Source organism: Dipteris shenzhenensis, chromosome 22 (genome assembly GCF_047967505.1).
Source record: "Dipteris shenzhenensis isolate YYH24624 ecotype China chromosome 22, Dip_SZ_1.0, whole genome shotgun sequence".
In the NCBI taxonomy this organism is placed as follows: Eukaryota; Viridiplantae; Streptophyta; class Polypodiopsida; order Gleicheniales; family Dipteridaceae; genus Dipteris; species Dipteris shenzhenensis.
The window spans coordinates 16,749,167-16,761,152 of NC_141617.1; the positions used below are offsets into that span (position 1 = coordinate 16,749,167).

Sequence of the window (11,986 nt, forward strand, 5' to 3'; positions counted from 1 at the left end):
TAAAGGGGGCAAAGTATGGGCTGAAAGCCCTAATTAATTTGGCCTCCTTAGGGCTGCATAGATGATAGCACCTTATGCATTAGACTTGTCACTGCTTAATGCTTGAGCCTTCAAGCTTCTATTGCAGCTTGCTTCAAGCTTGGCATGTGCATTTCTCAACACAATTAGTCTATAGATTGCAGTTCACTTGCTTGTTCTACTTCTCCCAAAATTTATATTGAATTATGCTCGTGTGCATGCCAACAAGACAGGTCGCAGGTCATAGCAGCAGAGAATTACAGCATAGCAACAGAGAATTACAGCATAGCAGGCTGCAGCAGAGATTTACCATGCCTAAACCTCCAAATCCACTTTGGGGGATCCATACCACTATGATTAACCCCGCTGTGGCAACGGGGTCAGGAAACAAAGAGTGGAAATGCAATTATTGTGGTGAGCCTTTTGTGAGCTCAGCGACACGTCTTATTCTCCATGTGTCTGGACTTGGTGGTAGGGGAATTGGTGGATGTACTTCTGTTCCTTTTGAGATTGCGCAGAAAGTTATCAGAGATCATCCAAAACTTTGTGGTGGACCTAGTACCATGCCTGCTGCCTTGCAAGATGAGGATTTGTTGGGGCCTGAGTCTCACACTATCAACCTTGATGATGCTATGGATAGTGACTCTAGTGCTATTGGTTCCTCTCATGCAAAGAAGAGGGCCAGGAAAGAGGGCATTGCTTTTGCTACATCCTCACAACCATCCACCACTATGGCTACTTCGAAAAAGCACCAGGGGACTTTATCAGGTGCATTGTCCACACAGTCTTGGCAAAAAGAGCGGCAGCGTTTGGCAGATATTGAAATTGGGAGGACTGTGATTGAATGCAATTTTGCTTTCAATGTCCTACAAACACCACAGTGGAAGAGGATGATCAAGGCAGTGGCAACTGTGGGAGCTACAGATACATGGACAGGTGTGACATATGGTGCGATGAGGACATCTGTGTTGGAGGAGGAGATAGGCAGAATTAACAAAGCTCTTGATCCTATCAAGGAGGGATGGAAGAAATTTGGTTGCAGCATTCTGTCTGATGGTTGGAGTGATGTTAGGAGGAGGGGCATCATTAATATATTGGTATCCTCATGCCTTGGTACGTACTTTTTGAAAGCTGTTGATACAGGTCGAGGAGGTGCTAGCACTACAGGTGAAGTCATTTTTCAGCATATCCGAGCAGCTATCATTGAGATAGGGCCTGAGAATGTGGTCCAAGTTGTTACAGACAATGCAAGTAATTGTGTGAGGATGGGAGAGCTTGTGGAGGCAGAGTTTCCTTCCATTGTATGGACTCCTTGTGCTTCACATTGCCTAGACCTTCTCATGGAGGACATCGGTCGGCTCCCTTGGATTGCTAGTGTGATGCAGACTGCTAGTACCATTGCAGCCTTCTTTAAGAAGAAGCCCAAGGCCTTGGCCATATTCAGGGAGCATAGCAACTTGGAAATTGTCCGGCCATCGAAGACACGCTTTGCATACATGCACATTGTTTTGGAGCGCCTTCTTGCAGTGCATGCAGCTCTTCGACAGACAGTGGTGTCTCGGATGTGGTTAGAGTGGCCTGACTCTACCAGGGCAGAGAGCATGACGGTACAGAGGATGTGCTTGGATCACTCACTTTGGACTGACATGGAGTCCATAGTGAAAGCTCTCCATCCTTTATTCGCTGTCTTGCGGGTGACTGATATGGAGGGAAGTACTCTTGGCTTGGTCCATCATTTCATGGAGCAGTTGCGTGTTTCGCTGAGTACATGTAGCTCCCTCGCACCTGAGAGGTAAGGTTGGTCTATGTCCATTATATTAATAAGTAATGAATCATCACTTATCATAAATCCATTATCAGTGACAAGTGTTTATTATAATTTACAAATTATGTTGATATGTAGATTGGAAGAAATAAGGTCTCTAGTGGATACGAGATGGCAGTTCATGTGTAGGCCCATCCATGGACTTGCAACACTTTTGCATCCACTGTTTAAGTCAGCTGATTTATTCAATAAGCCAGAGTTATTGGCGGATAGAGATGCCTACATAGGGAGGGTTTTTTCAGAGGATGAGCAATTGGAGCTGGACTTGGAGCTTTCTCAGTATCAGAATAGTGTGGGTGCTTCCTTCTCTAGACCCACGTCTAGAAGGAAAGAGATTTGTGTGAAGCCAATTGAGTGGTGGGAGACATATGGCTACTCCACTCCTCGAGTGCGGAAGTTGGCTCTCCGGATTTTATCTCAGGTGAGAGCTGAGACATATATCTTTGAAGTTTGGCATTTGCTATTCCTGGTTAGGTAAAGTTTAAACTGTAAATGTAGATGATGAGTGATCTTGATTCTCACTCCTTTAATCTCGATTTGTAAATACTAAATGCCAATCGGGATTTGGAACCAAATGGCAAAAGGAATGTGCAGCAGGAGCATGCGAGAGGAACTGGAGCTCCTACTCTTTGATCCATACGAAAATAAGGAACAAGTTAAGCACAAGGCAACTCGAGCGCTTAGTATACTGCCGTGCAAACTTGAGGCTTATAAGAAAGCTTAAAAACTTGGCAGGTCCAATGCAGGTAACATTGGTAGCTACTAGCTTGAGTCTATTGTAACATGTTCACAGTTCTATCATCTATGATTTCGATTTTAAATATATCTAGGAAATTGAAATCATAACAATGAACATTGAACATAATAACATATGCTTCATTGCTTCTAAATGTTGTTGCAGGTGGATCCTACAACCATTGACATAACCGAGTTGCCTACTTATGCTAGAGTTGAAGCTGATGAGGAGGAGATATATGCACAGCTACATAGAGAGCTAGAGACCATAGATAGACGAGTCACTCGTTCACGTCGTAGATCAGCAGCATCAGCCATTGCTATTCCAGCACAGAGGGACACATCAGAGGGCAGGGGCAGAGGCAGAGGCAGAGTCAGAGGCAGGAGTGGTGGAAGAGGAGCACGAGGTCGTGGTTGTGCCATCCGACGTGGCCATGGGAGAGCCGTGGCTATGGCCAGTACCTCGTCAGATACACCTATGCGGTCTGCCTTGGACGAGGAGGAGGGGGAGGATGAGGAGGAGGAAGAGGAGGATGAGGTGCCCGAGGAGCCACAGTATGATAGTGAGGGTAACACTATCACTGATGGTGACTTTGGATCCAGTAGTGGCACTGACCTAGCAGATTCAGAGTCCAGACTAGGATGAGTCTTGAGAGACTTGACTCTTGACTCAGATTCAGACTAGGATGAGTCTTGAGATTCAAAAGTTTTCCATTCAGTTATATGTATGAGGATTCAGATTTCATTCAAATTTCATGTGGCATTGGCCGAGTTATTTATGACATATGTTTAAACTTTATTGAAGACTATGATGATTGACTCTTAACTACATTGTACTTCTAAAATGTTAAAACTTAAAACTAGCAGCTAGTCATGCAGCATGCTACATTGCTACCAAGTTGTACTTATACATACTTATATTTTTAAATTTAATATTTATTTAATATTATTATAACTGGAAAACGTGTCTTACGTGTCTTATCTTTAAGACACTTTAGACACTCGTGTCTAAAGCGTGTCTAACGTGTCGTGTCTTAACGTGTCTTACAACTATGGCCTAAAGACAAGAATGCAATTGGCTGTAAGTGGGTTTATAAGGTCAAGCACAATGCAGATGGTTCTGTGAACAGATACAAGGCAAGATTAGAAGTCAAGGGGTATGCACAGACATATGGCATTGATTATGAAGAAACATTCAGTCCGGTTGCAAGGATGGCAACTATAAGAGCAGTCATTGCTATGGCTGCATCAAAGGGATGGTCTTTACATCAGATGGATGTAAAGAATGCTTTCTTGCATGGTGATTTGCAAGAGGAGGTCTTTATGGAGCAGCCACCAGGTTATCTTCATGCTGTTCATCCTGAGTTTGTTTACAGGTTGAAGAAAGCCTTGTATGGCTTGAAGCAAGCACCTACAGCATGGTCTGATAAGATAGGACAATATCTTGTCACTATTGGCTTTTAGATTTCCAAGGCAGATTTCTCACTTTATGTGAGAAAAACAGAGAAAGGTATGATGCCGCTTGTCATTTATGTTGATGATTTGATCATCACAGGTGATAGTGATGAAGATATCCTTCATGTGAAAATGCTATTGAAGCAGAAGTTTGAGATGAAGGATTTGGGAGAGCTGCGTTATTTCTTGGGCATTGAAGTGATTAGATCGCCAAGTGGGATACAGCTCTTACAGAGGCAGTATGGATTGGACATGCTGTCCAAATATGGGATGACAGGTTGTAAGCCTATTTCAGTTCTTTTGGAGCAGAATCTGAAGCTAAGCGCAGATGCAGGTGAGCTTCTAGAAGACCCTACTATGTACAAACGCATAGTAGGAAGTTTGATTTATATGACTATTACCAGGCCAGATTTGAGCTATGCTGTTGGATTGGTAAGTCAGTTTATGCAGGCTCTAAGGAAACCGCATTTGGATGCGGCTAGACGCATACTTAGGTATGTGAAGTCCACATTGCAGTATGGACTATTTTATGAGGCTAGGGTTCAGATACAGTTGCATGGATACACTGATGCTGATTGGGCTGGTAGTATTTCTGATAGACGATCTACCAGTGGATATGTGTTCTCTTTTGGGAGTGCTGCAGTCACTTGGAACAGCAAGAAACAGCCTACAGTTGCCTTGTCGAGCACAAAGGCTGAGTACAGGGGTGCAGCAATGGCTGCATGTGAGCTAGCTTGGCTGCATAAGCTACTCTATGATATGCATCAGTCTACAGATGGGCCAGTTGTCATTTATTGTGATAACATGAGCAGTATACACTTGGCAAATAACCCAGTTTATCATGCTAGAACAAAGCACATTGAGGTGCATTATCACTATGTGCGGGAGAAGGTTTTACTAGGTCTTATTGATCTAGTTTATGTCAGCACAGAGGATCAGGTAGCTGACATATTCACGAAGGCATTGGGCACAGAGAAGATGCGCAAGTTCAGAGACCTGCTTGGTGTGCAGGAATTAGGATTGAGCTCGAGGGGGAGTGTTGAGATATCGAGCTCCACTCGTGATATGCCAGGGTGACCGTTGTGCATTTATGTCACCGACTTGTTAGCTGTAGATGCAGTTTGTACACCGCCCATGAATAATAGCTGGATGACAGCTATCCTTATCTACTCTAGTTCGTGGCTTAGTTAGTATGCCACCTTAGTTAGCTGAGTTTGGTTTGAGACCCACATATAGGGTTCTTCTATTTCTTTGTACTAGAGTTCTTTTGGCTTTTACAACTAAGAAGAGGAAAACTGTTTTCAGCCTCCACCTTTGTGTGTATTCCCCCATTGTGTATGTGAGAAAGCCGCAAGTGAGACTCCTTCCCTCTCTCCCACTATCTTCACAAAAGGTATGCAAGTTGCAGAAATCACTTTATGGTTTGAAATAGGCTCCTCGTGCATGGAATGCAAGGATTCATCATCACTTTCTGACATCTGGTTTTCAACCCATCAAATTCAGATCCATCTCTTTACATCAGAAAGACTACACAAGACATCCTCCTTGTAATGCTTTATGTTGATGACTTGATCATCATAGGATCTCAGAAACAAGTTTGACATGAAGGATATGGGAGAACTCCATCATTTTGTTGGTATAGAAATATGGAGAGATGACATGGGGATTATTTCTCAGGGAAAGTACACTGAAAAGGAACTTAAGCAGTTTCACCTACATGACTGCAAGCCACTCCCTACTCCTACGGAACACAATATCAAGTTGTCACCACTTGACACTTCTCCAGTTTTCGATCCTCTACAGTATAGATAGCTCATTGGCAACTTGATCTATTTGACTATCACCAAGCCAGACATATCATATGCAGTTGGTGTGCTCAACCAGTTCATGTAGAATCCCAAGAAGACTTACCTCCTTGCAGCAAAGAGAGTACTCCGATACCTTCATGGAACATGGGATCATGGACTACATTATGCCAGGTCATCCGACTTACACTTCCATGGATACACAGATGCTGATTGGGGCAGGAAGTGTATAGTGGCATTATCTTCCATCGAAGCAGAATATAGAGGATCCACCAATGCAACATGTGAAGCAATGTGGTTCAAAAGGCCTCTTTCAGAGATTGAGATACTTTTTGGAGACCCTACTGTGCACTATTCGTATAATATGAGCAACATTGAACTAGCAAAAAACTCGATGTTTCATGCCAGAACAAAAGACATTGAATTGCATTATCACTTTGTTAGTTCTTAGTGAAGAAATCGACTTGATACATTGTTTGACACAAGAACAAGTCACATATGTCTTCACCAAGCCACTTTCCCTTGATAAGTCTGCACACTTTCGACATTAGCTTGGTCTTCGCCAATTGAAAATTGCACCATAAGGGTTATGGGACAAACCCTAACCCTAAGGAGTCCATGTATATATTCATATTTTCCTTGGAATGCAAGTGAGTGTACAGTTAGTAAGATTATGTGCACTCCTGTCTCTCCCTCTCTCATTTCAGTTAACAAATTAAACGTTACACATGATTAGCCTTACTTGTGTACCTATTGTTGTTGCTTGCCATTGCCAATATTGTGTGTCTTCCTATCAATTGAGCGTGTGGTTATAAGAGACACAATCAATTAGGCTTTACCCAAAAAAAATGGAAGTGTCGTTGATTTATGCATAATTTTCCAGCTACTACAATAAAAATGTGCCTTATGCTTTTCATTCAACATTGTGAAGTAAACTTGATTTATGCATGATTTTTGGCTACAATAAAAATGTGCCCAATGCTTTTGCATTCAACATTGTGAAGTACAATTGATGCATGAAATTGTTGGAGTCAATGGAATATGGAATATGCCCTATAGTAAGGTTGGAGTAAGGGAAATGTTTTTAAAATAGTGATGCTTTTGAGAGCCATTGGTCCATGGTTTAGCTATTGAAAAGTCTACAAATGACCACTTTGTAATGCCTAACACTAGCATGAAAGACCAAATAATAACTACAAATTTAATATTAATGTACAACACTACGTAATTAATGTAGGTATACTCACTTCCAACTAATTTTGTACGTTTCACTCTCCTATTTAATATTAATATACATCACTACCTAATTAATGTAGATATACTCACTTCCAACTAATTTTCTACATGTCACTTTCCTATTTGCAAACAAGACTAGTAATTGAAACCATAATGGCATCCTCCTTGATCTATGCTAGTACGAAATTGTATCCATGGAGGTCTATACGTTTGGGAGGATGGAAGTATGGGAACAAAACTCTCTCTTAGATTTGAAATTGATGCGGTAGAAATATATTTCTTTCATAGAAAGGAAGATTTGAATGTCCAATAAATTATTAAGGAACAAAAGGTGGCTGTTTTGCACATTTGTTTGGGCAAAGGAAGGCGGTCTAAAAGAGCAACAATTGCAAAGGTAAAGATCACGAACCTCCTTTATACCATTCAACATTGAGCACATGCAAGCACATCATAAAAGTAATTGCTTGATCGATAATGACCTTGAACTTGACATATACAATTTGACATAGATAATGACCTTGATTGACCTTGAAATTGACAATGTTTTATAGATAATGACCTTGAACTTGACATAGAGTAGACACCTAATATCTATGATGCAATTGCACACCCAAACGATTTTCTAGGATGTTTATAGGGACTATGCCAAGTCATTGGAATTGTGCTACTCCCACCTCAAACTCTTTATAGATAGTGACATTGAACTTGACATAGAGTAGATACCAAATATATATAGATTGAACTTGACATAGAGTAGACACCAAAGGTTTTATAGGATGTTGATAGGGACTCCGCCGAATCTCACACCACATATTCATCATCGACCTTACCTTGATTGTTGAAAAGGGCCACACATCAAGCAGCTTGGTTAGAAATTGGGGAGATTTTAGCGCTTGATCGTTAGCCAGAATCTCTCCTCGGAACGCCCCCTCCCGAACCCCTACACTTCTTGCCGCCAAGATTGGAATCTCCTTGAGCTGAAAACAGGATTCCAGGCGAGCAGTCCAGTGCTAGAGTGGGAACTCAGGTGAGATATCATCTTGCCATCTTTGTTGTCCATCGTAGAGCAGTGTTAATTTGTAGTGGTGGAGACCTACAAAGCAGGTTACAGCCGGTGCAGCTTGGCATTTGCATGCAGCACCAGACGAACGGGGGGGGGGGGGCAGGGGTCACCGTGATCCACTCGGCGGCATCCCAAGGCTGAGCCGGGAGGCGCGGTTAAGCAAGGTGGAGGGGAAAGTGGAGAGGTGGTGGTGTGAGGTCATGAAGGGGTATGAGCTCACAACACCACCTAAGGATGTGGTATGAGCTAATGAAGACAGATAAGAAATACATACATAGAATATGAAATATGCTTCATTTGGAGGTTTGAAATGCAATAAACACAAAAACAAAAAAAACATCATCTTCTCGAGGTTTGAAAAATGCTCACACTTTCTGCTTCATCCCTGTCGAGCTCCATAGCTTTCGTTTGAAACATGCTCACTCTTTCTGCTTCATCCCTTTCGAGCTCCATAGCTTCCCGCTCTCCTCATCCTTTTCGTCGATTTCTAGACTCCATCATGCTCGGTTCTGACTTTCCTTCGAGCTCCGATTCTTGCTTCAGCATCCTCTTTCTGTCGTCTTCGCCCAGATTTCGTCCTCTGGAGACCTTGGCCGCTCTCGCTTGCTTTGCCTTCATCGCTTTATCCTATCTCGCTCTCGTGTCTTCCCCCGCCAGTTTCTATGGATCTCTTTTCTTCCCCCTCCACATGCCAAGCTTCTCCACAATCGATGACCAACATCCATCCGCGCATTTCGATGTTCCCCCTCCACATTCCGTCAATCACCAACTCCCATCGCCATATCATGATGCTAGTCCCCCTCCGGATCTGTTGGATAATCGACCTCCATCCCCAAATCACGATGCTAGTCCCCCTCCAGATTCGGTAAGCTGCCCCACACATTTCTCTGAATGAGAAGGCTATTGTGCGGTGGCGTCTTCTCTTCTGTGAAAATGTAGTCGAGGAGAAAATCTGCCGTTACTCCTTTAATGATTATCAGGCCGAGGAAAGGCCGAAGTAAATAGAGTCTGTTGGACTCGTGTAATGCGCTTGCTTTACAAAGATCTCTATGAAGTTCTGCTGTACTTGGAGCTGCATTTCGGATGAATTTATGCAGCCATGTTAACGACGCGTAGGGCATAGGAAAGCTGTTAAAAAGCTCGAGCGGAGCTGCAATGGAGACCTAGCAGGTTTCTGGTATAAGAATATTACCTAGCAGCTTTCTGGTACAGGAAGATTAGCTCGGCATTTCAAGTATCTGTTTGCTTTCCGTTTGGTTTTGATGCTAGAGCTGTGGAAGTCTTTCCGAGCTGTTATTCAAGATTTTTGGTTGCCCGTCGACTGGTAAATGACTTGCTATATGGGCATTGTGCAGCCTAGAAGCAGCATAGAAGAAATACTCGAAAAAGCTGCGATGCCCAGCAGAACGGTTATCATCACAACGCTAAACGCGGCTTGGGCCGTGAACAACACCATGTTTGATTTGTTCTTGGACAGTTTCCATCATGGAGATGGTACCGAGAACTTGTTGAAACACCTGGTAGTTGTTTCCTTGGATCAAAAGGCTCACGATCGATGTGTGGAGGTTCATGCACTCTGTTTGAAGATAAGGACCGGAGGCGTGAACTTCTCGGGGGAACAGTTGTTACTGAGTGCCGACTACGTGAAGATGATGTGGAGGAGGATCAAGTTTTTGAGGCACGTCCTGGAGATGAACTACAGCTTCGTGTTCACGGTAAAGATTACGGCCATTTTCGTTAGTTCATTTTGTCACATTGCACAGTAAAAACATGCTCCCCTGAGCCCTTTTGTTGGCAGGACGTCGACATTCTGTGGTTGCGCAATCCGTTCCCGGTGTTGCAAAGAGTGTACGCCGACTTCCAGATCGCGTGCGACCGGTATAACGGCAGGCCGACGGACGTGCGCAACAAGCCCAATGCGGGGTTTGTGTTTGTGAGGGCGAACCAGCGGACGCTGGACTTCTACAAGTACTGGTACCAGGAGAGGTGGAGGGATCCGAAAATGGCAGATCAGGAGGTGCTGAATGCCATCAAAGGGGGGAAGGAGGTGCAGAAGATAGGGATGAGGATGCGGTTCTTGGACACGCAGTTCTTCGGTGGGTTCTGCGCCATCGCCAAGACGGACATGAACAGGGCAATGACGATGCACGCCACCTGCTGCAAGGGGCTGGAGCCCAAGCTGGCGGATTTGAGAGCCATTCTGGAGGGGTGGAAGGCTTACCGCGACTATCATCACATGCAGTTCAACAACGCCACTGCAACTGCCACTGCTTTGGATGAAGACGACAATGAACATAGCAACAGCAACATAGTCAAGTTCAAGGCTCTCACCGCCTGTCCTAAGACAGCTCGCAGCATAAAGAAAGCACTGACTGTCACTCAATAAAGTGCCTCCTCATCCCATCATTCATTTTGCGCCTCCTCACCTTGCGTTCCCTTGCTTCTTCAATTTCCTGTGTCACTGCGCAAGGATTCAACCTGCGCATTCTTTTGGATTCGGTGCTTCTGTGAACTGTGGAAAATGCAGGCACCTTCAGTTCCAAATTCGCCTAAGCTTGTTTGGAAGATGTGGATTCTCCCTCGATTGTCATTGTAGCATCCTGCTCCCTAATTCAATGCAATTCACCTTTTCTACTAGGCCACTGCTTTGAGAGGATAGTAAGGGGTGGTGATATACCTGAGTTTAACAACTAAGTTCTGCCAAAGCTTCATCCAATTTTGCACTCCTGAATCCTGGGCCATTGTCTGAGACTAATTCCAAACGGGGTTCCAAATCTGCAGCAAATATGTGTAGATGAATCTATGCATGGCCTTTCTGGTGATCCGGGCTTGGTCATGTAATCTACTCCTACCTAAATATACAGCCTGGGTTCTGGGCAGAGGACCAATAGCCTCTATTCCCTACTTCTCAAAAGATCCCATTGCAACTATGAGCTGCCAGGGACTATAAATAAGTCTTTTATCACTTGCAACCATACAAGCATGACATGTTCTACTCCAGTGTTACTGGGCCACACACATCCTATCTGCACGATCTTCACCGTGAGATCATGGGCAAAATGACCACCACAGACATCCTCATGTACACATCCTGGGAGTCTCAGCAGCAGTAGGCGATCTTCTTAATACCTCATCTGACCGCTTCTGATACATGTCTCCTATCCAGATATAAGACAGCCTTTCTTTGCAAGCCTTTATCTCTCCAACGTGGTACAGCCATCCGGAAATTCCTGTCTTCAGATAAAAGACTATAGACTGTAGATACTCCATCCCCTGATACTTGGGCTCTTGAAGGGTCACCCTTGAAAGGTCTTTCCTACCTAGCTGTATGGACTGTTTGACCTGCTCATCTGCCTCTTGGTTTTGAGATCTAGGGATGTGTGACACTTGTACTTCCTGAGAGGATCTTAATAAGAGTTTCACTTTCCTCACTAGATGTGTCAACAAATCTGATTTGCAAGCCCATATGCCCAGGACTCGCTTCAGTAGTAGTAAGGCATCACCCACCATCAGTTGGTGAATTCTCCGTCTTTTGCCCTCTTCCAAACGCAGCTGAAATTATTACTGTATATTCAGCTGAATTATTACTTGTCACATTGTCCAACACCAAGCTTTGTTTGCAAACAAGATTCTCATCTGGATTATAAATAAGATATCCCCCACTTGCAAGCTGTGTATCCCTCCTATAAGCTCCATCAAAAAACAAACTAAATGCATTCTCTATTCTGCAAAACAGGGGGCTGTTGTGTGCTATTTTCAGATTTGGTTTTCCTTCTCTCTGAGATTCTGTAAGTCACTCAAATCAGCCAAGCTTGCTCTGGTACTGTCCTCCACCTGTAGGGTAAACTC

The 11,986-nt window shown here is 43.7% G+C and overlaps 2 protein-coding genes across 2 annotated transcripts; both read left to right on the plus strand.

Annotated features, from left to right (window-relative positions):
* Window positions 1-465: 465 nt before the first annotated feature.
* On the plus strand, window positions 466-3,224 carry LOC147887813 (uncharacterized). Its single transcript, XM_087393224.1, has 4 exons — window positions 466-1,810; window positions 1,922-2,264; window positions 2,428-2,589; window positions 2,745-3,224. The coding sequence occupies exons 1-4, from the start codon at window positions 582-584 to the stop codon at window positions 3,222-3,224; spliced, it is 2,214 nt and encodes a 737-aa protein (XP_087249350.1). The 5' UTR covers window positions 466-581.
* A 5,370-nt stretch (window positions 3,225-8,594) lies between these two features.
* LOC147887814 (uncharacterized protein At4g15970-like) lies at window positions 8,595-10,753 on the plus strand. Its single transcript, XM_087393852.1, has 3 exons — window positions 8,595-9,002; window positions 9,493-9,852; window positions 9,936-10,753. Exons 1-3 carry the CDS (start codon window positions 8,637-8,639, stop codon window positions 10,521-10,523), a joined length of 1,314 nt encoding a protein of 437 aa, XP_087249978.1. The 5' UTR covers window positions 8,595-8,636; the 3' UTR covers window positions 10,524-10,753.
* The last annotated feature ends 1,233 nt before the right edge of the window (window positions 10,754-11,986 follow it).

Excerpts from the sequence above, each read along its gene's own strand:
- LOC147887813 (XM_087393224.1), top strand. The coding sequence starts at position 582 with ATGCCTGCTGCCTTGCAAGATGAGGATTTGTTGGGGCCTGAGTCTCAC. Across the intron at positions 1,811-1,921 it reads AGCTCCCTCGCACCTGAGAG|ATTGGAAGAAATAAGGTCTC; the intron begins GTAAGGTTGGTC and ends GTTGATATGTAG. Across the intron at positions 2,590-2,744 it reads ACTTGGCAGGTCCAATGCAG|GTGGATCCTACAACCATTGA; the intron begins GTAACATTGGTA and ends ATGTTGTTGCAG.
- LOC147887814 (XM_087393852.1), top strand. The coding sequence starts at position 8,637 with ATGCTCGGTTCTGACTTTCCTTCGAGCTCCGATTCTTGCTTCAGCATC. Across the intron at positions 9,003-9,492 it reads CTAGTCCCCCTCCAGATTCG|CCTAGAAGCAGCATAGAAGA; the intron begins GTAAGCTGCCCC and ends GGCATTGTGCAG. Across the intron at positions 9,853-9,935 it reads ACTACAGCTTCGTGTTCACG|GACGTCGACATTCTGTGGTT; the intron begins GTAAAGATTACG and ends TTTTGTTGGCAG.